Genomic DNA, 22,423 nt, shown 5'->3' with positions numbered 1-22,423 from the left:
CTACTCTACTGTGTCTAGACCAGTGGTTCTCCTCTACTCCACTGTGTCTGTGTCTAGATCAGTGGTTCTCCTCTACTCTACTGTGTCTAGACCAGTGGTTCTCCTCTACTCCACTGTGTCTGTGTCTAAATCAGTGGTTCTCCTCTACTCTACTGTGTCTAGACCAGTGGTTCTCCTCTACTCCACTGTGTCTAGACCAGTGGTTCTCCTCTACTCCACTGTGTCTAGACCAGTGGTTCTCCTCTACTCTACTGTGTCTGTGTCTAGACCAGTGGTTCACCTCTACTCTACTGTGTCTGTGTCTAGACCAGTGGTTCACCTCTACTCCACTGTGTCTAGACCAGTGCTTCTCCTCTACTCCACTGTGTCTAGACCAGTGGTTCTCCTCTACTCTACTGTGTCTGTGTCTAGACCAGTGGTTCTCCTCTACTCCACTGTGTCTGTGTCTAGATCAGTGGTTCTCCTCTACTCTACTGTGTCTAGACCAGTGGTTCTCCTCTACTCTACTATGTCTAGATCTTTGGTTCACCTCTACTCTACTGTGTCTGTGTCTAGATCAGTGGTTCTCCTCTAATCTCCTGTGTCTGTGTCTAGACCAGTTGTTCTTCCCTACTCTACTCTACTGTGTCTGTTAGACCAGTGGTTCTCCTCTACTCTACTGTGTCCGTGTCTAGAACAGTGGTTCTACTCTACTCCACTGTGTCTGTGTCTAGACCAGTGGTTCACCTCTACTCTGCTGTGTCTGTGTCAGACCAATGGTTCTCAATCCTCTCCCCTGGGCCCCCAGCAGCTCCATATATTTGATATATTCCAGAGCTTGCACACATGATTCAACTTGTCTACTAATCATCAATCCCTTGACTTGGTGAATCAGTAAACTGCCGTATTACAAGTCTTCCCCTGGGGACAGTGTGTGTGTGTGTGTGTCTGTGTGTCTTTGTGTCTTTGTGCCTAGGACAGCATCTTTCTTTTTCTCTCTCTCTCTTTCTCTCTCTAATCCATCCATCCATCCCTTCATCAATCCCTCCATCTATTAATTTATCCAGACGGTAGGAAATACCCCCAGCCTGCCCAGGTGATGCTGATAATATTTATTCTGATACCATGTGATGCTCTGAGAGAGAGACCAGCCGTTCCAACATGTGTCAACATACCCTGCCTTTGTATAACTTTTGTGGTTAACCAGGACTAGAGTGACTCATTCTGCCCATCTATGGTAACTGACCCACCACTGCTCTCTGCAGGGCTATTAATGATACTGTACTTTATCTAGGTGTCTTTTAAACATGATTTATTTTGTATTTTATTTTCATTTAACCTTTATGTAACTAGGTATGTCAGCTGAGAACAAATTGTTATTTACAATGACGGCCTACCCCGGCTAAACTCTAACCCGGACGACGCTGGTCAAATTGTGCACCGCCCTATGGGTGTCCCAATCCCGGCTGATTGTGATACAGCCTGGAATCGAACCAAGGTCTGTAGTGATGCCTCTAGCACTGAGATGCAGTGCCTTAGACCACTGCGCCACTCGGAAGCAGCAGTGACAATGACAAGACATTTGCCCTTCGAGGGTTAAACCAGGGATTTAAACCCATGATCCAACGAAGGATAAGAAAACCGAAGTACATAGTTGGTACAGTTTGTCTTTCCTTCAATGTCCCAGAGACGGTCTGCAAGATCATATATAAGTGTTAGTTATTCTTTTTGTGTGTTGTGTACCATTCTCAGGTGGGCGTCTGAGTGTGTCTACCACGCACACACCAGGCTCTCTATTCCCTGTCGGAGAGACGGTGGTGAGCTACACAGCTACGGATCAGGCAGGCAACAACCGCACCTGCCACCTCACCATCACTCTACAGGGTAAAAGGAAGGAGTTTACTAGAGTTTACTAGAGCATAGTAGAGATGACCAGAGTAGACTAGAGTTGAGCAGAGTATACTCGAGTTGACCAGAGTGTACTAGAGTTGACCAGAGTGTACTAGAGTTGACCAGAGTGTACTAGAGTTGACCAGAGTGTACTAGAGTTGACCAGAGTGTACTAGAGTTGACCAGAGTAGACTAGAATTGACCAGAGTAGACCAGAGTAGACTAGACCAGAGTAGACTAGAGTAGACTAGAGTCGACTAGTGTAGACTAGACTAGAGTAGACCAGAGTATACTAGAGTATACTAGAGTATACTAGAGTTGACCAGAGTAGACTAGAGTTGACCAGAGTAGACTAGAGTAGACTAGAGTTGACCAGAGTAGACTAGAGTTGACCAGAGTAGACTAGAGTTGACCAGAGTGTACTAGAGTTGACCAGAGTGTACTAGAGTGTACTAGAGTTGACCAGAGTTGACCAGAGTTGACCAGAGTTGACTAGAGTTGACTAGAGTTGACCAGAGTTGACCAGAGTTGACTAGAGTAGACCAGAGTTTACTAGAGTAGACTAGAGTTTACCAGAGTAGACTAGAGTTTACCAGAGTAGACTAGAGCTGACTAGAGTAGACTAGAGTTGACCAGAGTAGACTAGAGTAGACTAGAATAGACTAGAGTTTACCAGAGTAGACTAGAGTTTACCAGAGTAGACTAGAGTTGACCAGAGTAGACTAGAGTAGACCAGAGTAGACCCGAGTTGACCGGAGTAGACTAGAGTTGACCAGAGTAGACTAGAGTTGACCAGAGTAGACTAGAGTTGACCAGAGTAGACTAGAGTTTACCAGAGTAGACTAGAGTTTACTAGAGTAGACTAGAGTTTACCAGAGTAGACTAGAGTTGACCAGAGTAGACTAGAGTAGACCAGAGTAGACCCGAGTTGACCAGAGTAGACTAGAGTTGACCAGAGTAGACTAGAGTTGACCAGAGTAGACTAGAGTTGACCAGAGTAGACTAGAGTTGACCAGAGTGTACTAGAGTTGACCAGAGTGTACTAGAGTGTACTAGAGTTGACCAGAGTTGACCAGAGTTGACCAGAGTTGACCAGAGTTGACTAGAGTTGACTAGAGTTGACCAGAGTTGACCAGAGTTGACTAGAGTAGACCAGAGTTTACTAGAGTAGACTAGAGTTTACCAGAGTAGACTAGAGCTGACTAGAGTAGACTAGAGTTGACCAGAGTAGACTAGAGTAGACTAGAAAAGACTAGAGTTTACCAGAGTAGACTAGAGTTTACCAGAGTAGACTAGAGTTGACCAGAGTAGACTAGAGTAGACCAGAGTAGACCCGAGTTGACCAGAGTAGACTAGAGTTGACCAGAGTAGACTAGAGTTGACCAGAGTAGACTAGAGTTGACCAGAGTAGACTAGAGTTTACCAGAGTAGACTAGAGTTTACTAGAGTAGACTAGAGTTTACCAGAGTAGACTAGAGTTTACCAGAGTAGACTAAAGTTTACCAGAGTAGACTAGAGTAGACCAGAGTAGACTTGAGCTGACCAGAGTAGACTAGAGCTGACCAGAGTAGACTAGAGTTTACCAGAGTAGACTAGAGTTTACCAGAGTAGACTAGAGCTGACTAGAGTAGACTAGAGTTGACCAGAGTAGACTAGAGTAGACTAGAATAGACTAGAGTTTACCAGAGTAGACTAGAGTTTACCAGAGTAGACTAGAGTTGACCAGAGTAGACTAGAGTAGACCAGAGTAGACCCGAGTTGACCAGAGTAGACTAGAGTTGACCAGAGTAGACTAGAGTTGACCAGAGTAGACTAGAGTTGACCAGAGTAGACTAGAGTTTACCAGAGTAGACTAGAGTTTACTAGAGTAGACTAGAGTTTACCAGAGTAGACTAGAGTTTACCAGAGTAGACTAAAGTTTACCAGAGTAGACTAGAGTAGACCAGAGTAGACTTGAGCTGACCAGAGTAGACTAGAGCTGACCAGAGTAGACTAGAGCTGACCAGAATGGACTAGAGCTGACCAGAGTAGACTTGAGCTGACCAGAGTAGACTAGAGTTGACCAGAGTAGACTAGCGTTGACCAGAGTTTACTAGAATTTGCTCGTTGACCAGACTTTACTTGAGTATACTAGATTTGACCAGAGTTTACTAGAGATTACCAATATATTCTAGAGTATACTAGAGTATACTAGAGTTAACCAGTTTACTAGAGACGACCAATGTATTCTAGAGTATACTAGAGTATACTAGAAATGACCAGAGTTTACTAGAGATGACCAGAGTATTCTAGAGTTTACTAGTTTATTCTGTACATATCTATCTTTGCTGTGTTGTGGCTTTACAAGGTAGGCCTGTACACTACAAGCACTTAGATCTTCATTCAACTACGGGATTTGTTTTAATGTTCATGTATTTATGTCATATTTAATACATGTTTTTATTTGGTTGAAGCAGAGCTTTCCTGTTTTGGAATAGGATGAAATCTCAAATCAACTGTTTGGTTCTGTACTTCACATTTGCCATCCACTTTCCTTCCTCCATATTGTACTACATTACCTATCTATGTAGAGACTGGGTGCACACAAAATAAATACAATATGTCTTTTATTTCATAGAATTCAGCCAGCCCCATAACTACATTACCGATGAAGCTCTGCGTGTCTCTGTTATATTCCAGGGTCTACATGTGAACAGCCCTTCGTCCCAGTGAATGGGGAGTTCTCCTGTTCAGAAGAGGAGGACGGGGTCAACTGTACTCTGTACTGTAAAGACGGATACAGCTTCACACAGCAGGACGTCCACAGCTACTTCTGTGCTAACAACGGAGTGTGGGAGCCGCCACACTCGCCCCACAGACCCGACTGCTCCTGTGAGTGACCTTAGTCATAGGCTGCATCCCAAATGGAACCCTGTTCACTATATAGTGCACTACTTTGAACCCTGGTCTTTGGGTATGGCTGCCATTTGGTACAGACACCTGCAGTTCATTTTCTTTGGCTGTTTTTTTTTTCAGCACTTTGGTGCAATTTTCACAAGTATGTGGTCAATTTTCACAAGTATGTGGTCAATTTTCACAAGTATGTGGTCAATCTTCACAACTCAGTACAAAACTCATTGCTTCAAAACTCTAAGATGTATGATTGCCATCCCCATGAGCGAATCACCCTACTTCAGGCCATGGATGAAATATGCAACGATGTCATACCTACAGTATGTCAGGCTTGGATTCGCCATGCCGAAAGGTTGATCCCCAGGTGCATGAACAATGAGGACATTTACTGTGATGTCAAAGAGAAGCTAAAGTATGACCGATGAGGACATTTACTGTGATGTCAAAGAGAAGCTAAAGTATGACCGATGAGGACATTTACTGTGATGTCAATAAGAAGCCAAAGTATGACCAATGAGGACATTTACTGTGATGTCAATGAGAAGCTAAAGTATGACCAATGAGGACATTTACTGTGATGTCAATGAGAAGCTAAAGTATGACCAATAAGGACATTTACTGTGATGTCAATGAGAAGCTAAAGTATGACCAATGAGGACATTTACTGTGATGTCAATAAGAAGCCAAAGTATGACCAATAAGGACATTTACTGTGATGTCAATGAGAAGCTAAAGTATGACCAATAAGGACATTTACTGTGATGTCAATGAGAAGCCAAAGTATGACCAATAAGGACATTTACTGTGATGTCAATGAGAAGCTAAAGTATGACCAATAAGGACATTTACTGTGATGTCAATAAGAAGCCAAAGTATGACCAATAAGGACATTTACTGTGATGTCAATGAGAAGCCAAAGTATGACCAATAAGGACATTTACTGTGATGTCAATGAGAAGCTAAAGTATGACCAATGAGGACATTTACTGCGATTTCGATGAGAAGCTAAAGTATGACCAATAAGGACATTTACTGTGATGTCAATGAGAAGCTAAAGTATGACCAATGAGGACATTTACTGTGATGTCAATGAGAAGCTAAAGTATGACCAATAATGACATTTACTGTGATGTCAATGAGAAGCTAAAGTATGAACAATCAGGACATTTACTGTGATGTCAATGAGAAGCTAAAGTATGAACAATCAGGACATTTACTGTGATGTCAATGAGAAGCCAAAGTATGACCAATAAGGACATTTACTGTGATGTCAATGAGAAGCTAAAGTATGACCAATGAGGACATTTACTGCGATTTCGATGAGAAGCTAAAGTATGACCAATCAGGACATTTACTGTGATGTCAATGAGAAGCTAAAGTATGAACAATCAGGACATTTACTGTGATGTCAATTAGAAGCTAAAGTATGACCAATCAGGACATTTACTGCGATTTCGATGAGAATATATTGCCAACTGCTTAAGACAGACTTAATGCAAACTAGTGGCAGCGAAACATGACGTTTCTTTCATTTCTTTCAGTTGATCACATTGTGAAAGACGTCTTCAATGATCACACCTATAAATTGATTCATTTTAATGGGTAGTGCAAGTGTATTGCCTAATGTGAAAACAATGGCATGTATTGTAATTTACAGTACTGTTGCAAACTACATTAAAGGGCAATTTTGAATCATGTTTCTTAAATTTGCTATTGGATTAACTGGTTGTTAAAATGATTTAATATGGAAGATGTCATTATATTGTGTTTTGGTGATTAAACCAACGTACTCATTAAATTTCACAGTAAAATTTTATTTGGGGTTAAGATGTCATAAAACAAAAGGAATGCACAATGAAAGTTTTTAAATGTAAGACTGGCTGGTTTACTAGTGTTACCAGTTTGGAGTTTTGTACAAAGAGTTTTGAAGGTACACCACATGTGAAAATAGTACCAGTGATAAAAACACTTTGTATTTAGTCGCATCCTCTCTTGCCACCTCTTATATTACAGTTACAGTAGCTGTACATTCATGCTATTCATCATTGAAATGTGTGTGCATGTCTGTATGTCCTGTCCCTCTGTCTCAGTGAACCGTATTGCCAACCAGGGGATTAAGCCCTTTGAGATGCTGTTCAAAGCCTCTCGCTGTGATGACCTGGATCTGGTCAAGTCCTTCACCGGGGAGTTCAGCACTAAACTAGGAGACATGGTGAGAACACAGGAGTACACACACACACACCACACACACTACACACACTACACACACTACACACACACACACCACACACACTACACACACTACACACAGTACACACACACACCACACACACTACACACACTACACACACACACACCACACACACCACACACACTACACACACTACACCACACACACCACACACACACACACACACACACACACACACACACACACACACACACACACACACACACACACACACACACACACACACACACACACACACACACACACACACACACACACACACACACACACACACACACACCACACACCACACCACACACCACACACCACACACACACACCACACACAATATGTTTCCTTTCTCTCTCAACTGTATCCATAGCTCCCGACCATCTGCAGTAATGATGATGTTGCCTGCAAGTTAGATGTGATGTCACAGGGCCACTGTCTGGAGTACAACTACGACTATGAGAATGGATTCGCCATCGGTAAGACCTTTTCAATTACTATTGGGCCAGGAGTTTACCCTGACCATGTGATCATGTGACCTTGTTATAGGTTATACGAACGGACCAGATTTTTTATTCCTGGACAGGTCATGTTGCCTGTAAACACTCCTTGCCCCAACTATAAGATTGTACTGTACAAGCAGTAGAGCCTTAACATGAATGTATTTGCCCTATAACCCACCCCCCCTCTTCCTTCACCCCTTCCCCTCTCTCCCTCTCTCTCCGCTCTCCCAACCCCCCTTGGCCTCCCCCTCTCCCTACCCCTCCCTCTCTTTTCCTCCCCCTCCCCTCTGTCTCCCCTCTGCCTCCGCTCTGCCTCCCCTCTGTCTCCCTTCTGCCTCCCCTCTGCCTCCCCTCTGCCCCCCCTCTGTCTCCCCTCTGCCTCCCCTCTGCCTCCCCTCTGCCTCCTGTCTCCCCTCTGCCTCCTGTCTCCCCTCTGCCTCCTGTCTCCCCTCTGCCTCCCCTATGCCTCCTGTCTCCCCTCTGCCTCCTGTCTCCCCTCTGCCTCCTGCCTCCCCTCTGCCTCCTGCCTCCCCTCTGCCTCCTGTCTCCCCTCTGCCTCCTGTCTCCCCTCTGCCTCCTGCCTCCACTCTGCCTCCTGTCTCCCCTCTGCCTCCTGTCTCCCCTCTGCCTTCCCTCTGCCTCCTGTCTCCCCTCTGCCTCCTGTCTCCCCTCTGCCTCCTGTCTCCCCTCTGCCTCCCCTCTGCCTCCCCTCTGCCTCCTGTCTCCCCTCTGCCTCCTGTCTCCCCTCTGCCTCCTGTCTCCCCTCTGCCTCCTGTCTCCCCTCTGCCTCCTGTCTTCCCTCTGACTCCTGTCTCCCCTCTGACTCCTGTCTCCCCTTGGCCTCCCCCTCTCCCTACCCCTCCCTCTCTTTCCCTCCCCCTCCCCTCTGTCTCCCCTCTGCCTCCCCTCTGCCTCCCCTCTTCTTCCCCTCTGCCTCCCCTCTGTCTCCCCTCTGCCTCCCCTCTGTCTCCCCTCTGTCTCCCCTCTGCCTCCCCTCTGCCTCCCCTCTGCCCCCCCTCTGCCCCCCTCTGTCTCCCCTCTGCCTCCCCTCTGTCTCCTGTCTCCCCTCTGCCTCCTGTCTCCCCTCTGCCTCCTGTCTCCCCTCTGCCTCCTGTTTCCCCTATGCCTCCTGTCTCCTGTCTGCCTCCTGTCTCCCCTCTGCCTCCTGCCTCCCCTCTGACTCCTGTCTCCCCTCTGACTCCTGTCTCCCCTCTAACTCCTGCCTCCCCTCTGCCTCCTGTCTCCCCTCTGCCTCCCCTCTGCCTCCTGTCTCCCCTCTGCCTACTGTCTCCCCTCTGCCTCCTGTCTCCCCTCTGCCTCCTGTCTCCCCTCTGCCTCCTGTCTCCTGTCTGCCTCCTGTCTCCCCTCTGCCTCCTGCCTCCCCTCTGCCTCCTGTCTCCCCTCTGACTCCTGTCTCCCCTCTGACTCCTGTCTCCCCTCTGACTCCTGCCTCCCCTCTGCCTCCTGTCTCCCCTCTGCCTCCCCTCTGCCTCCTGACTCCCCTCTGCCTACTGTCTCCCCTCTGCCTCCTGTCTCCCCTCTGACTCCTGTCTCCCCTCTGACTCCTGTCTCCCCTCTGACTCCTGTCTCCCTTATGCCTCCCCTATGCCTCCCCTCTGTCTCCCCTCTGTCTCCCCTCTGTCTCCCCTCTGTCTCCCCTCTGCCTCCTGTCTTCCCTCTGCCTCCCCTATGCCTCCCCTCTGTCTCCCCTCTGTCTCCCCTCGGTCTCCCCTCTGCCTCCTGTCTCCCCTCTGCCTCCTGTCTCCCCTCTGCCTCCTGTCTCCCTCTGCCTCCTGTCTCCCCTCTGCCTCCTGTCTCCCCTCTGCCTCCTGTCTCCCCTCTGCCTCCTGTCTCCCCTCTGCCTCCTGTCTCCCCTCTGCCTCCTGTCTCCCCTCTGCCTCCTGTCTCCCCTCTGCCTCCTGTCTCCCTTCTGCCTCCTGTCTCCCCTCTGCCTCCTGTCTCCCCTCTGCCTCCTGTCTCCCCTCTGCCTCCCCTCTGTCTCCCCTCTGTCTCCCCCTGTCTCCCCTCTGTCTCCCGTCTCCCAGGTCCAGGAGGATGGGGCAGTAACTGGGGACCCCAGAGTGGTCAGGACTATGCCTACTTTGATACAGGCTTTGCCACAGACAGCCAGAGAACTCCTATGCAACAGGACAGTACCGGCAGGATGGGAACCTCCCATTACCGCGCCAAGAGGCACCGTAAGATCGCCGGCCCCACCAGAGACCAAAAGATACAGATCTTCTTCAACATCACAGGTAGTTATGGTGAAGGGACTGTCATCATACCTGTGTGAACACACTCATGTTCATGTTACTAAGCACATGACAGTATGCCGGTATATTTTGTTGATTTTAATCTGTTCCATCAAACGAGCACCTGGCAAGTTTCTTTGGATGTGCTCACATATTGCCTGATGGACTTACACTTTTCTGCCCATTGGGAAGCACTTGGCATCAAATAAATTTGTTTCAGACCAGGGTAGACGATTGATTGATTGACAATTATATTCATTATGTGAGTCTGGGAGTGAAGTCTTTGGCCAATCACCTACGTTAATTGATCATTTAACTACCAGATAATTTGGCCTTAGAGGGTCGGAATTGCATAGCCATTGAATAGCCCTGGCCTAGAGGGGAGTCGGGACGAATTTAGAATTGAGTGTTTGTTGTCGTTCGAGTCCCGTCCTTTGAGCTGTGCCCATTCTCCCAGCAAGCATCCCGTTGCCCTCGTCCAGGAATGACTCGGTGGAGGTAGCCAATCAGAAGCGCCTGTTGCGGACCCTGGAGCAGCTGACCAATCGGCTGAAGCGGACGCTGGCCAAGCAGCCTCTGTCGTCATATCACGTGTCTTCGGAGATGATTGTGGTGGCTGACCCCAAGTCCCTGGAGAGCAAGAGGGCCTCACTGTTCTGCCGACCTGGGTCTGTACTGAAGGGGAGGATGTGTGGTGAGTAGTGGGCCATGAGATACACACAGTAACAGTATATATCTTTAGCATGGTCTCCAGGTTCACAGTGTCCACATAGAGTATTAATGAATGAATTAATGGATTGATGGATGGATGGATGAATTAATTAACGGATGAGTGTCCATATGGGTTGCTGTGTGCCTCAGTCCAGTGTCCAGGTGGGGATCTACTACTCTCTAGTTATGTGTGGTAATGTGTAAATATGTCTGGCTATGTGTGGTAATGTGTAAATTTGTCTGGCTATGTGTGTCAATGTGTAAATATGTCTGGCTATGTGTGGTATTGTGTAAATATGTCTGGCTATGTGTGGCAATGTGTAAATATGTCTGGCTATGTGTGGTAATGTGTAAATATGTCTGGCTATGTGTGGTACTGTGTAAATTTGTCTGGCTATGTGTGGCAATGTGTAAATATGTCTGGCTATGTGTGGTAATGTGTAAATATGTCTGGCTATGTGTGGTAATGTGTAAATTTGTCTGGCTATGTGTGTCAATGTGTAAATATGTCTGGCTATGTGTGGTATTGTGTAAATATGTCTGGCTATGTGTGGCAATGTGTAAATATGTCTGGCTATGTGTGGCAATGTGTAAATATGTCTGGCTATGTGTGGTAATGTGTAAATATGTCTGGCTATGTGTGGTACTGTGTAATTTTTTAACATTTTTTTATTTTTTTATTTCACCTTTATTTAACCAGGTAGGCTAGTTGAGAACAAGTTCTCATTTACAACTGCGACCTGGCCAAGATAAAGCATAGCAGTGTGAACAGACAACACAGAGTTACACATGGAGTAAACAATTAACAAGTCAATAACACACTAGAAAAAGAGGGGAGTCTATATACATTGTGTGCAAAAGGCATGAGGAGGTAGGCGAATAATTACAGATTAACACTGGAGTGATAAATGATCAGATGGTCATGTACAGAGATATTGGTGTGCAAAAGAGCAGAAAAATAAATAAATAAAAACAGTATGGGGATGAGGTAGGTGAAAATGGGTGGGCTATTTAACCAATAGACTATGTACAGCTGCAGCGATCGTTTAGCTGCTCAGATAGCAGATGTTTGAAGTTGGTGAGGGAGATAAAAGTCTCCAACTTCAGCGATTTTTGAAATTCGTTCCAGTCACAGGCAGCAGAGTACTGGAACGAAAGGCGGCCAAATGAGGTGTTGGCTTTAGGGATGATCAGTGAGATACACCTGCTGGAGCACGTGCTACGGATGGGTGTTGCCATCGTGACCAGTGAACTGAGATAAGGCGGAGCTTTACCTAGCATGGACTTGTAGATGACCTGGAGCCAGTGGGTCTGGCGACGAATATGTAGCGAGGGCCAGCCGACTAGAGCATACAAGTTACAGTGGTGGGTGGTATAAGGTGCTTTAGTGACAAAACGGATGGCACTGTGATAAACTGCATCCAGTTTGCTGAGTAGAGTGTTGGAAGCAATTTTGTAGATGACATCGCCGAAGTCGAGGATCGGTAGGATAGTCAGTTTTACTAGGGTAAGTTTGGCGGCGTGAGTGAAGGAGGCTTTGTTGCGGAATAGAAAGCCGACTCTTGATTTGATTTTCGATTGGAGATGTTTGATATGAGTCTGGAAGGAGAGTTTACAGTCTAGCCAGACACCTAGGTACTTATAGATGTCCACATATTCAAGGTCGGAACCATCCAGGGTGGTGATGCTAGTCGGGCATGCGGGTGCAGGCAGCGATCGGTTGAAAAGCATGCATTTGGTTTTATTAGCATTTAAGAGCAGTTGGAGGCCACGGAAGGAGTGTTGTATGGCATTGAAGCTCGTTTGGAGGTTAGATAGCACAGTGTCCAAGGACGGGCCGGAAGTATATAGAATGGTGTCGTCTGCGTAGAGGTGGATCAGGGAATCTGCTGCGGCAAGAGCAACATCATTGATATATACAGAGAAAAGAGTCGGCCCGAGAATTGAACCCTGTGGCACCCCCACAGAGACTGCCAGAGGACCGGACAGCATGCCCTCCGATTTGACACACAGAACTCTGTCTGCAAAGTAATTGGTGAACCAGGCAAGGCAGTCATCCAAAAAACCGAGGCTACTGAGTCTGCCGATAAGAATATGGTGATTGACAGAGTCGAAAGCCTTGGCATATGTCTGGCTGTGTGTGGTAATGTGTAAATATGTCTGGCTATGTGTGGTACTGTGTAAATATGTCTGGCTATGTGTGGCAATGTGTAAATATGTCTGGCTATGTGTGGTACTGTGTAAATATGTCTGGCTATGTGTGCCAATGTGTAAACACGTACAGTTATGTGTGGTAATGTGTAAATATGTCTGGCGATGTGTGGTAATGTGTAAATATGTCTGGCGATGTGTGGTAATGTGTAAATATGTCTGGCTATGTGTGCCAATGTGTAAACACGTACAGTTATGTGTGGTAATGTGTAAATATGTCTGGTAATGTGTAAATATTTCTGGTTATGTGTGGTAATGTGTAAATATTTCTGGTTATGTGTGTTAATGTGTAAATATGTGTTGTAATGTGTAAATATTTCTGGTTATGTGTGGTAATGTAGCTGATTATATGTGGTTATGTATTCTGTGTGTTCCAGTCCAGTGTCCAGTGGGAACCTACTACTCCCTGGAGTATGCAGAGTGTGAGAGCTGCTGGCTGGGGTCCTTCCAGGAACAGGAGGGTCAGATGGAGTGTAAGACCTGTCCCGATGGATCCTCCACAGCCTACCTCCACGCACGCAGCCAGGACCAGTGCAAAGGTAAATCACTGTAGCCCTCCAGAGGAAGAACAATATAACCCTCCAGAGGTAAAACACTGTAACCCTCCAGAGGTAAAACACTGTAACCCTCCAGAGGTAAAACACTGTAACCCTCCAGAGGTAAACGCTGTAACCCTCCAGAGGTAAACGCTGTAACCCTCCAGAGGTAAACGCTGTAACCCTCCAGAGGTAAAGCACTGTAACCCTCCAAAGGTAAAACACTGTAACCCTCCAGAGGTAAACGCTGTAACCCTCCAGAGGTAAACGCTGTAACCCTCCAGAGGTAAACGCTGTAACCCTCCAGAGGTAAACACTGTAACCCTCCAGAGGTAAAACACTGTAACCCTCCAGAGGTAAATGCTGTAACCCTCCAGAGGTAAAACACTGCAACCCTCCAGAGGTAAAACACTGTGACCCTCCAGAGGTAAATGCTGTTACCCTCCAGAGGTAAACACTGTAACCCTCCAGAGGTAAATGCTGTAACCATCCAGAGGTAAAGCACTGTAACCCTCCAAAGGTAAAACACTGTAACCCTCCAGAGGTAAACGCTGTAACCCTCCAGAGGTAAACGCTGTAACCCTCCAGATGTAAAACACTGTAACCCTCCAGATGTAAAACACCTTAACCGTCCAGAGGTAAAACACTGTAACCCTCCAGAGGTAAAACACTGTAACCCTCCAGAGGTAAAACACTGTAACCCTCCAGAGGTAAAACACTGTAACCCTCCAGAGGTAAAACACTGTAACCCTCCAGAGGTAAAACACTGTAACCGTCCATAGGTAAAACACTGTAACCATCCAGAGGTAAAACACTGTAACCCTCCAGAGGTAAAACACTGTAACCCTCCAGAGGTAAACACTGTAACCCTCCAGAGGTAAAACACTTTAACCCTCCAGAGGTAAAACACTGTAACCCTCCAGAGGTAAAACACTGTAACCCTCCAGAGGTAAATGCTGTAACCCTCCCGAGATAAAAGACATGTACAAGGTCCTCATACATTGGTTATACTGTACATAGGCCTGGAGTTTTTCTGACCAAGTGATCTGACTTGGAAAGAAACACTGGGTCTCAGTACCTTGTCAGAACTGACCAGGAAAAATGTTGGGTCCTAAAATACTGTATCATCAACTCTATTCATCATGAGCAGGTGGCACCATTTCTACAATATCCTGAAGGCAAAAACTCAATGACCTCTTTACTGTGATATGTTTATAGTGTATGTGTTTCTGTGTGTGCTTTCAGAGCAGTGCAGGCCTGGAGGTTACTCTGTGAATGGGCTGGAGACGTGTGAGTCGTGCCCACTGGGGCACTACCAGCCTGGGTTTGGGTCCAGAGAGTGTCTGGTCTGTCCGGATGAGACCTCCACCGTCACCAGCGGGGCAAGGGAGATGTCTGAGTGTGGAGGTGAGTTAGAGAGAGAGAGAGAGACAGAAACTATACAGTACTCAGACTCTGAACACACCACTGACCCTGTGAAGAGGCAGCGGTTTAAGGCAGTGCATCTCAGTGTAAGAGGTGTCACTACAGTCCCTGGTTCGAATCCAGGCTGAAACACATCCGGCCGTGATCAGGAGGCCCATAGGGCGGCGCACAATTGCCCCAGCATCTGGCCGGGGTAGGTTTGGTCGGGGTAGGCTGTCATTGTAAATAAGAATTTGTTCTTCACTGACTTGCCTAGTTAAATAAAATAAAAGAGGGGAGGGGAAATCACAGACATGACACTGTGACTGAACTCAATTAGTTTTATGACTGAACTCACTTACTATGCATAAAAATATGATTACTGAGCTTACTTTCATGTGTGACACTGACTAACTGTCTCCCCTCTCCCCTTCCCCTTTCCCTCCAGTTCCTTGTTTGGCAGGTCATTTCTCTCGAACAGGGTTGGTCCCCTGTTACCCCTGCCCCAGAGACTACTACCAACCCGACCACGGCCGCTCCTACTGCCTCGCCTGCCCTTTCTACGGCACAACCACAGTCACCGGGGCCACTGCCATACAACACTGCTCCAGTGAGTTTCACATCACACCCTACTGTTACACTACACTGGCTGAGTTTCACATCACACCCTACTGTTACACTACACTGGCTGAGTTTCACATCACACCCTACTGTTACACTACACTGGCTGAGTTTCATATCACACCCTACTGTTACACTACACTGGCTGAGTTTCATCATCACACCCTACTGTTACACTACACTGGCTGAGTTTCATATCACACCCTACTGTTACACTACACTGGCTGAGTTTCACATCACACCCTACTGTTACACTACACTGGCTGAGTTTCACATCACACCCTACTGTTACACTACACTGGCTGAGTTTCATATCACACCCTACTGTTACACTACACTGGCTGAGTTTCACATCACACCCTACTGTTACACTACACTGGCTGAGTTTCACATCACACCCTACTGTTACACAACACTGGCTGAGTTTCACATCACACCCTACTGTTACACAACACTGGCTGAGTTTCACATCACACCCTACTGTTACACTACACTGGCTGAGTTTCACATCACACCCTACTGTTACACTACACTGGCTGAGTTTCATATCACACCCTCTGTTACACTACACTGGCTGAGTTTCACATCACACCCTACTGTTACACTACACTGGCTGAGTTTCACATCACACCCTACTGTTACACTACACTGGCTGAGTTTCACATCACACCCTACTGTTACACTACACTGGCTGAGTTTCACATCACACCCTACTGTTACACTACACTGGCTGAGTTTCATATCACACCCTACTGTTACACTACACTGGCTGAGTTTCACATCACACCCTACTGTTACACTACACTGGCTGAGTTTCACATCACACCCTACTGTTACACTACACTGGCTGAGTTTCACATCACACCCTACTGTTACACTACACTGGCTGAGTTTCACATCACACCCTACTGTTACACTACACTGGCTGAGTTTCACATCACACCCTACTGTTACACTACACTGGCTGAATGTATTTACTTAATTACACCATATTCCTTATTGCTCATACAGTATATATGCAACCAAATATTCCTCTGGTGAAAATCAAGTTTGAACTGAATTATAGTGTATTCATGACACCCTTTTCCCCTATAGTGCTCAACCTTTGACCTGAGTCTGCATCTGTAATACCATCCTATTCCTCATGGGACTACTGACACATGGCTCTGGTCAAAATGACACTAGACTGGTAACAGGCCATTATTTGAGACCGTAGACATACAACATTGTTTGATCCTAAGCCACTGAATGGAAAAGGGATTTGGATAAAGGCTCAGGAAAGAATGGACATGTATTCAACATGTGACTACTGGAGAATGGAAATGTATTAGACATGTGACTACTGGAGAATGGAAATGTATTCAACATGTAACTACTGGAGAATGGAAATGTATTCAACATGTGACTACTGGAGAATGGAAATGTATTAGACATGTGACTACTGGAGAATGGAAATGTATTAGACATGTGACTACTGGAGAATGGAAATGTATTAGACATGTGACTACTGGAGAATGGAAATGTATTAGACATGTGACTACTGGAGAATGGAAATGTATTAGACATGTGACTACTGGAGAATGGAAATGTATTCAACATGTGACTACTGGAGAATGGAAATGTATTAGACATGTGACTACTGGAGAATGGAAATGTATTAGACATGTGACTACTGGAGAATGGAAATGTATTAGACATGTGACTACTGGAGAATGGAAATGTATTAGACATGTGACTACTGGAGAATGGAAATGTATTCAACATGTGACTACTGGAGAATGGAAATGTATTAGACATGTGACTACTGGAGAATGGAAATGTATTAGACATGTGACTACTGGAGAATGGAAATGTATTAGACATGTGACTACTGGAGAATGGAAATGTATTAGACATGTGACTACTGGAGAATGGAAATGTATTAGACATGTGACTACTGGAGAATGGAAATGTATTCAACATGTGACTACTGGAGAATGGAAATGTATTAGACATGTGACTACTGGAGAATGGAAATGTATTCAACATGTGACTACTGGAGAATGGAAATGTATTCAACATGTGACTACTGGAGAATGGAAATGTATTCAACATGTGACTACTGGAGAATGGAAATGTATTCAACATGTGACTACTGGATAATGGAAATGTATTAGACATGTGACTACTAGGGAATGAAATACCCTACAAAATAAAGGTTGTGGCTGTAGAATAAATATGAGCTTAATGAAACACTCTCTTTTTTCTCTCGCCCAATTCTGTCTTTCTTTCTCTCTCTCTCTCTCTCTCTCTCATCCTCTCTCTCTCTCTGTCTCTCTCTCTCTCTCTCTCTCCATCCCCTCTGTCAGGTTTTGGCTCTAGTTTCCTGCCCAAAGAGCAGAGTGTGACATCAGCCCCAGAAGTGGTGGTATCCCAGGACTACCAGGCTAGCAGCCAGGTGAGACTGACTGACTGACCTATGTCCTCAAGAGACCTCAAGGGGCTACCCTGCAAACAATAATGAATCACTAGGACGTCCCTGGGACATCACGAAATGGTGGCCTAAAGTTGTCAGGATGTTGTGTCATGGTCCCCTGGAGGTTTTGTCTAGTTCCCGGTTTGTCCCTGGGCCGTTCCCGACAATGTTTTAGGATGTTCTTGGAATGTTGCGTCATGGTCCCCTGGAAGTTTTTGTCTAATTCCCAGTTTGTCCCGGAGAAGTCACCTGATGGTCGCAAAAAAATGTTCTTCTCCTCCAAAACATTTTTTTACCCAGGGCACGTGCACTCTAGTTTCACTACACATCTCCCCTTGTTACTGTTGCTAAGGCCCTGATTGGTGAACCACTGATCCAGTCACAGCTCTTTGTCTTTTGGCAATGCTAGGGACACCCACTCATAAAAAAAGTGCTTTTAGGATTGTTGGAACAAAGTCTAGTGCTTTGTAAATGCTTGAGTTGAATAATACTATTCAACGGGGCATTTTCCACAGCTGTCCAGTAACCTCTTTACATCCAGTACCACACAGAGGAGTGATGTATTACTGTCTCCTTATCTCTGAGACACTAACAGCCAGTCAGGCTAAACTCTTCCTTTGTCTGTTCGGGCTCCAAAGGCCTTATCAATCAGCCCCTATCTTAGACACATAGGCTGTGAGAACTGGTTAGAACTGGTTCTTGTTTTTATTATTTTTTTCTAAGGAAGTGGAGCCAATTATCTTATCTCTTTTGTAAGCTGGCCTCCCCCTTGGAGGGGTAAACAGCTCTGTGTAGATGAAGTATATAAAGACTGTGTGATTTGTAAATAATCAAGTTCCTCCTCGGGAAATTTCAGGAGAGTTAACTTCCTTGCAATTGCTTGAATAAACTCTTAAAAACAAGCTCTGCCTGATTGTTGGAACAAGTTCTTCCTCAACAGTGTTTTGGAACTTAAATATCTGGCACACATATTTACATTGTGTATGTTTATTCATACATTATTTAACATGTCCTCTCCTGACGGATTTCACCTGAAGGCCTATTCCTACACTTTACACTTCAAAGTAAACCTTAGCTCTGTTAAAATACACTTAAATTCAGGAGTAACATGAAAACAGAATAATATGCCCTACCAGCATTAGACAATTATACTGAAAACCCAATCTCAAATTACTGAAATGAGTGAATTAAATAAATAAGAGAATAGCAGTGCGGGTTGAGAGCTTCAAGTTCCTTGGTGTCCACATCACCAACTATTATGGTCCAAACACACCAAGACAGTCGTGAAGAGGGCACGACAACCACTATTCCCCCTCAGGAGACTGAAAAGATTTGTCATGGGTCCCCAGATCCTCAAAAGGTTCTACAGCTGCACTATCGAGAGTATACTGACCGGTTGTACCATCGCCTGGTATGGCAACTGCTCGGCATCCGACCGTAAGGCACTGGGGCCAAGCTTCCTGCCATCCAGGACCTCTATACTAAAAATTGTCAAAACTCCAGCCACCCAAGTCATAGACTGTTCTCTCTGCTACTGTACGGCAAGTAGTAACGGAGCCTCAAGTCAAGGTCCAAAAGGCTCCTTAACAGCTTCTACCCCCCAAGCCATAAGACTGCTGGACAATTAATCAAAATGGCTACCTGGACTATTTACATTGACCCCCCTTTTATTATACTGCTGCTACTCGCTGTTTATTATCTATGCATAGTCACTTTGCCCCTATATACAGGGCATTCAGAAAGTATTCAGACCCCTTGAATTGTTTCCACATTTTGTTACGTTACAGCCTTATTCTAAAATGTATTAAATCATTTTTTTTGCTCATCAATCTACACACAATGCCCCATAAGGACAAAGCAAAAACAGGTTTTTAGAAATTGTAAACATATATAAAAAATGTAAAACTGAAATATCACATTTACTTAAGTATTTAGATCCTTTACTCAGTACTTTGTTGAAGCACCTTTGACAGAGATAACAGCCTTGAGTCCTCTTGGGTTTGACACTACAAGCTTGGCACACCTGTATTTTGGGAGTTTTTCCCATTCTTCTCTGCAGATCCTCTCAAGCTCTGTCAGGTTGGATGGGGAGCGTCGCTGCAGAGCTATTTTCAGGTTTCTCCAGAGATTTTAAATCGGGTTCAAGTCCGGGCTCTGGCTGGGCCACTCAAGGACATTCAGAGACTTGTCCCGAAGCCACTCCTGCGTTGTCTTGGCTGTGTGCTAAGGGTTGTTGCCCTGTTGGAAGGTGAACCTTCGCTCCAGTCTGAGGTCGTAAGTGCCCAGGAGCAGGTTTTCATCAAGGATCGCTCTGTTCTTTGCGCCGTACACCTTTCTCTAAATCCTGACAAGTCTCCCAGTCCCTGCCTCTGAATCAAATCCCCACAGCATGATGCTGCCACCACCATGCTAGCACTCTTTTGTTTTTCTCCAGACATGGCATTTGGCATTCAGGCCAAAGTGTTCAATCTTGGTTTCATCAGACCAGAGAATCATGTTTCTCATGGTCTGAGAGTCTTTTTTGTTACCCTTCCCCAGATCTGTGCCTCGACACAATCCTGTATCGGAGCTCTACGGACAATTACTTCGACCTCATGCCTTACTTTTTGCTCTGACATGCACTGTCAAATGTAGGGCCTTATATAGACAGATGTGTGCCTTTCCAAGTCTTGTCCAATCAATTCAATTTACCACAGGTGGACTCCAGTCAAGTTGTAGAAACATCTCAAGGAGGATCAATGTAAACAGGATGCACCTGAGCTCAATTTCGAGGCTCATAGAAAATGTGTCTTTTACAGATTCAGTACCTATGGTTGGTAAACCTAAGTAAATATGGTATTTCTTTTTTTATTTGTTATGAATTTACAAAAATGTCTGAAAATCTGTTTTTGCCTCTCATTAAGTGATATTGTGTGTAGATTGTTGAGGGAAAAAATAATTTAATCAATTTTAGAATAAGGTTGTAATGTAACACAATGTGGAAAAGGTCAAGGGGCCTGAATACTTTCTGAATGCACTTTACATGTACATATTACCTCAATTACCTCGATTAACCTGTACCCCGCACATTGACTCAGTACCGGTATCCCCTTGTATATAGCTTCGTTATTGTTATTTTATTGTGTTTCTTTTTTTACTTTAGTATATTTCATAAATATTTTCTTAACTCTTCTTTTCTTAAAACTGCATTGTTGGGCTTGTAAGTAAGCAATTCACAGTAAATTCTACAACTGTTGTATTCGCAACATGTGACGAATAAAATTAGATTTGATTGATTTGAGATGGCACTCTTTTGTTAAGTGCACATTTGTATTATAGGTACTGAATGTGTAGAAGACTTCAGAGAAAGCAACAGACTTTGTGGTACAGCAGCAGAAATCCCAGGTGGGGTCATATTGTAAAGTCAGTACTAAGTAATCATGTCAAATGTAATCATATTGTCATTTATTAAAGGTTTTTATACTATTTTAGCTGGACAGCGTACCACTTACCTTAAAACACCCATACCATTTCATCACTGTACTTATAATGGGACACCTGCGACCATCACCTGACAAAAATCTCCAGGGGACCATGACACAAGATTGTTCAGGGGACCTTCAGGGTACCATGACAGAATGTCCCAAGAACGTGCTAAAAACGTCCTCGGGGACATCCCGGGACAGACCGGATGGGGGGTAGACAAAACGAACCGGTAACTAGACAAAACCTCCAGGGGACCATGACACAACGTTCCAAGAACTTCCTCGGGGACGTACCTGGGACAAACTGTGAACTAGACTAAACCTCCAGGGGACAATGACACAGTGTCCAAAGAATATCCTAACAACGTCATCACGTGGTGTCCTAAGGACTAATACAATGAAAGTCCTTAAAACATCCAGAAAGGTCCTGACATGGTCCTCAATGACATCCTGGTAACTTACAGGGAACTAAACAAAGGTCCCCAGAGAAGTTCTCTTGGACTAGAGTGCACTGGGGATGATGAGTTGTAATCAGTAATGCTTATGAGTATGATGAGTACGGAATGTGAGAATGAGAAGCTCTCTTTCTCCTGAAGTGATCACACTCCACACTCATGACCATAGCTCACAACCACATGACTGTACCTGTATCTCCTCAGGTGTTCCATGAGTGTTTCCTGAATCCGTGTCAGAACAGGGGCACGTGTGAGGAGGTGGGGGCGGGATACGTGTGCACCTGTCTACCTGGTTTCACAGGTAAACTAAAACACTTATGAATGGAATGAAAAGAGAACTTCCACATGTCACAGTGTTCTCCTGTCCCTCTCCTCGCCCCAACCTGGGCATGAATCAGGGACTCTCTGCACACATCGACAACCCTCGAAGCACCATGACCTATGATGTCACAAGAACCAAGGGAGACAACTACTTTAAGGTCTTAGAGCGAGTGACATCACCGATTAAAACACCGCTAACCAGCTAGCCATATCACACCGGTTACACACACACTTAAGCTTTCAGTCAAACAATGATCATTCGAGCAATGAGAAGTTAATATTAGTTATAAACTGGGTGGTTCGAGCACTGAATGCTGATTGGCTGACAGCTGTGGTATATCACACCGTATACCACGGGTTTGACAAACTTCTATTTTTATTGCTCTAATAACCTTGGTAACCAGTTTATAATACTAATTAGGCACCACTGCGGTTTGTGATATATGGCCAATATAGCACTGCTAAGGGCTGTGTCCATATATCACATCAC

The 22,423-nt window shown here is 45.2% G+C and overlaps 1 protein-coding gene across 1 annotated transcript in view; it reads left to right on the top strand.

Annotated features, from left to right (window-relative positions):
* Positions 1-22,423, top strand: part of LOC135510481 (sushi, von Willebrand factor type A, EGF and pentraxin domain-containing protein 1-like) — a 160,141-nt gene that overhangs the window by 89,726 nt on the left and 47,992 nt on the right. The window contains exons 11-21 of the mRNA XM_064931454.1: positions 1,732-1,863; positions 4,549-4,740; positions 6,852-6,973; positions 7,374-7,479; positions 9,549-9,758; positions 10,213-10,449; positions 13,055-13,216; positions 14,459-14,620; positions 15,066-15,227; positions 17,587-17,675; positions 21,817-21,913. Coding sequence (XP_064787526.1) covers positions 1,732-1,863; positions 4,549-4,740; positions 6,852-6,973; positions 7,374-7,479; positions 9,549-9,758; positions 10,213-10,449; positions 13,055-13,216; positions 14,459-14,620; positions 15,066-15,227; positions 17,587-17,675; positions 21,817-21,913 — 1,671 coding nt within the window. The remainder of the gene's footprint in view (positions 1-1,731; positions 1,864-4,548; positions 4,741-6,851; positions 6,974-7,373; positions 7,480-9,548; positions 9,759-10,212; positions 10,450-13,054; positions 13,217-14,458; positions 14,621-15,065; positions 15,228-17,586; positions 17,676-21,816; positions 21,914-22,423) is intronic.

This window comes from Oncorhynchus masou, chromosome 23, assembly GCF_036934945.1.
Source record: "Oncorhynchus masou masou isolate Uvic2021 chromosome 23, UVic_Omas_1.1, whole genome shotgun sequence".
Classification (NCBI taxonomy): domain Eukaryota; kingdom Metazoa; phylum Chordata; class Actinopteri; order Salmoniformes; family Salmonidae; genus Oncorhynchus; species Oncorhynchus masou.
This window is presented reverse-complemented; position numbering and strand designations above follow the sequence as displayed.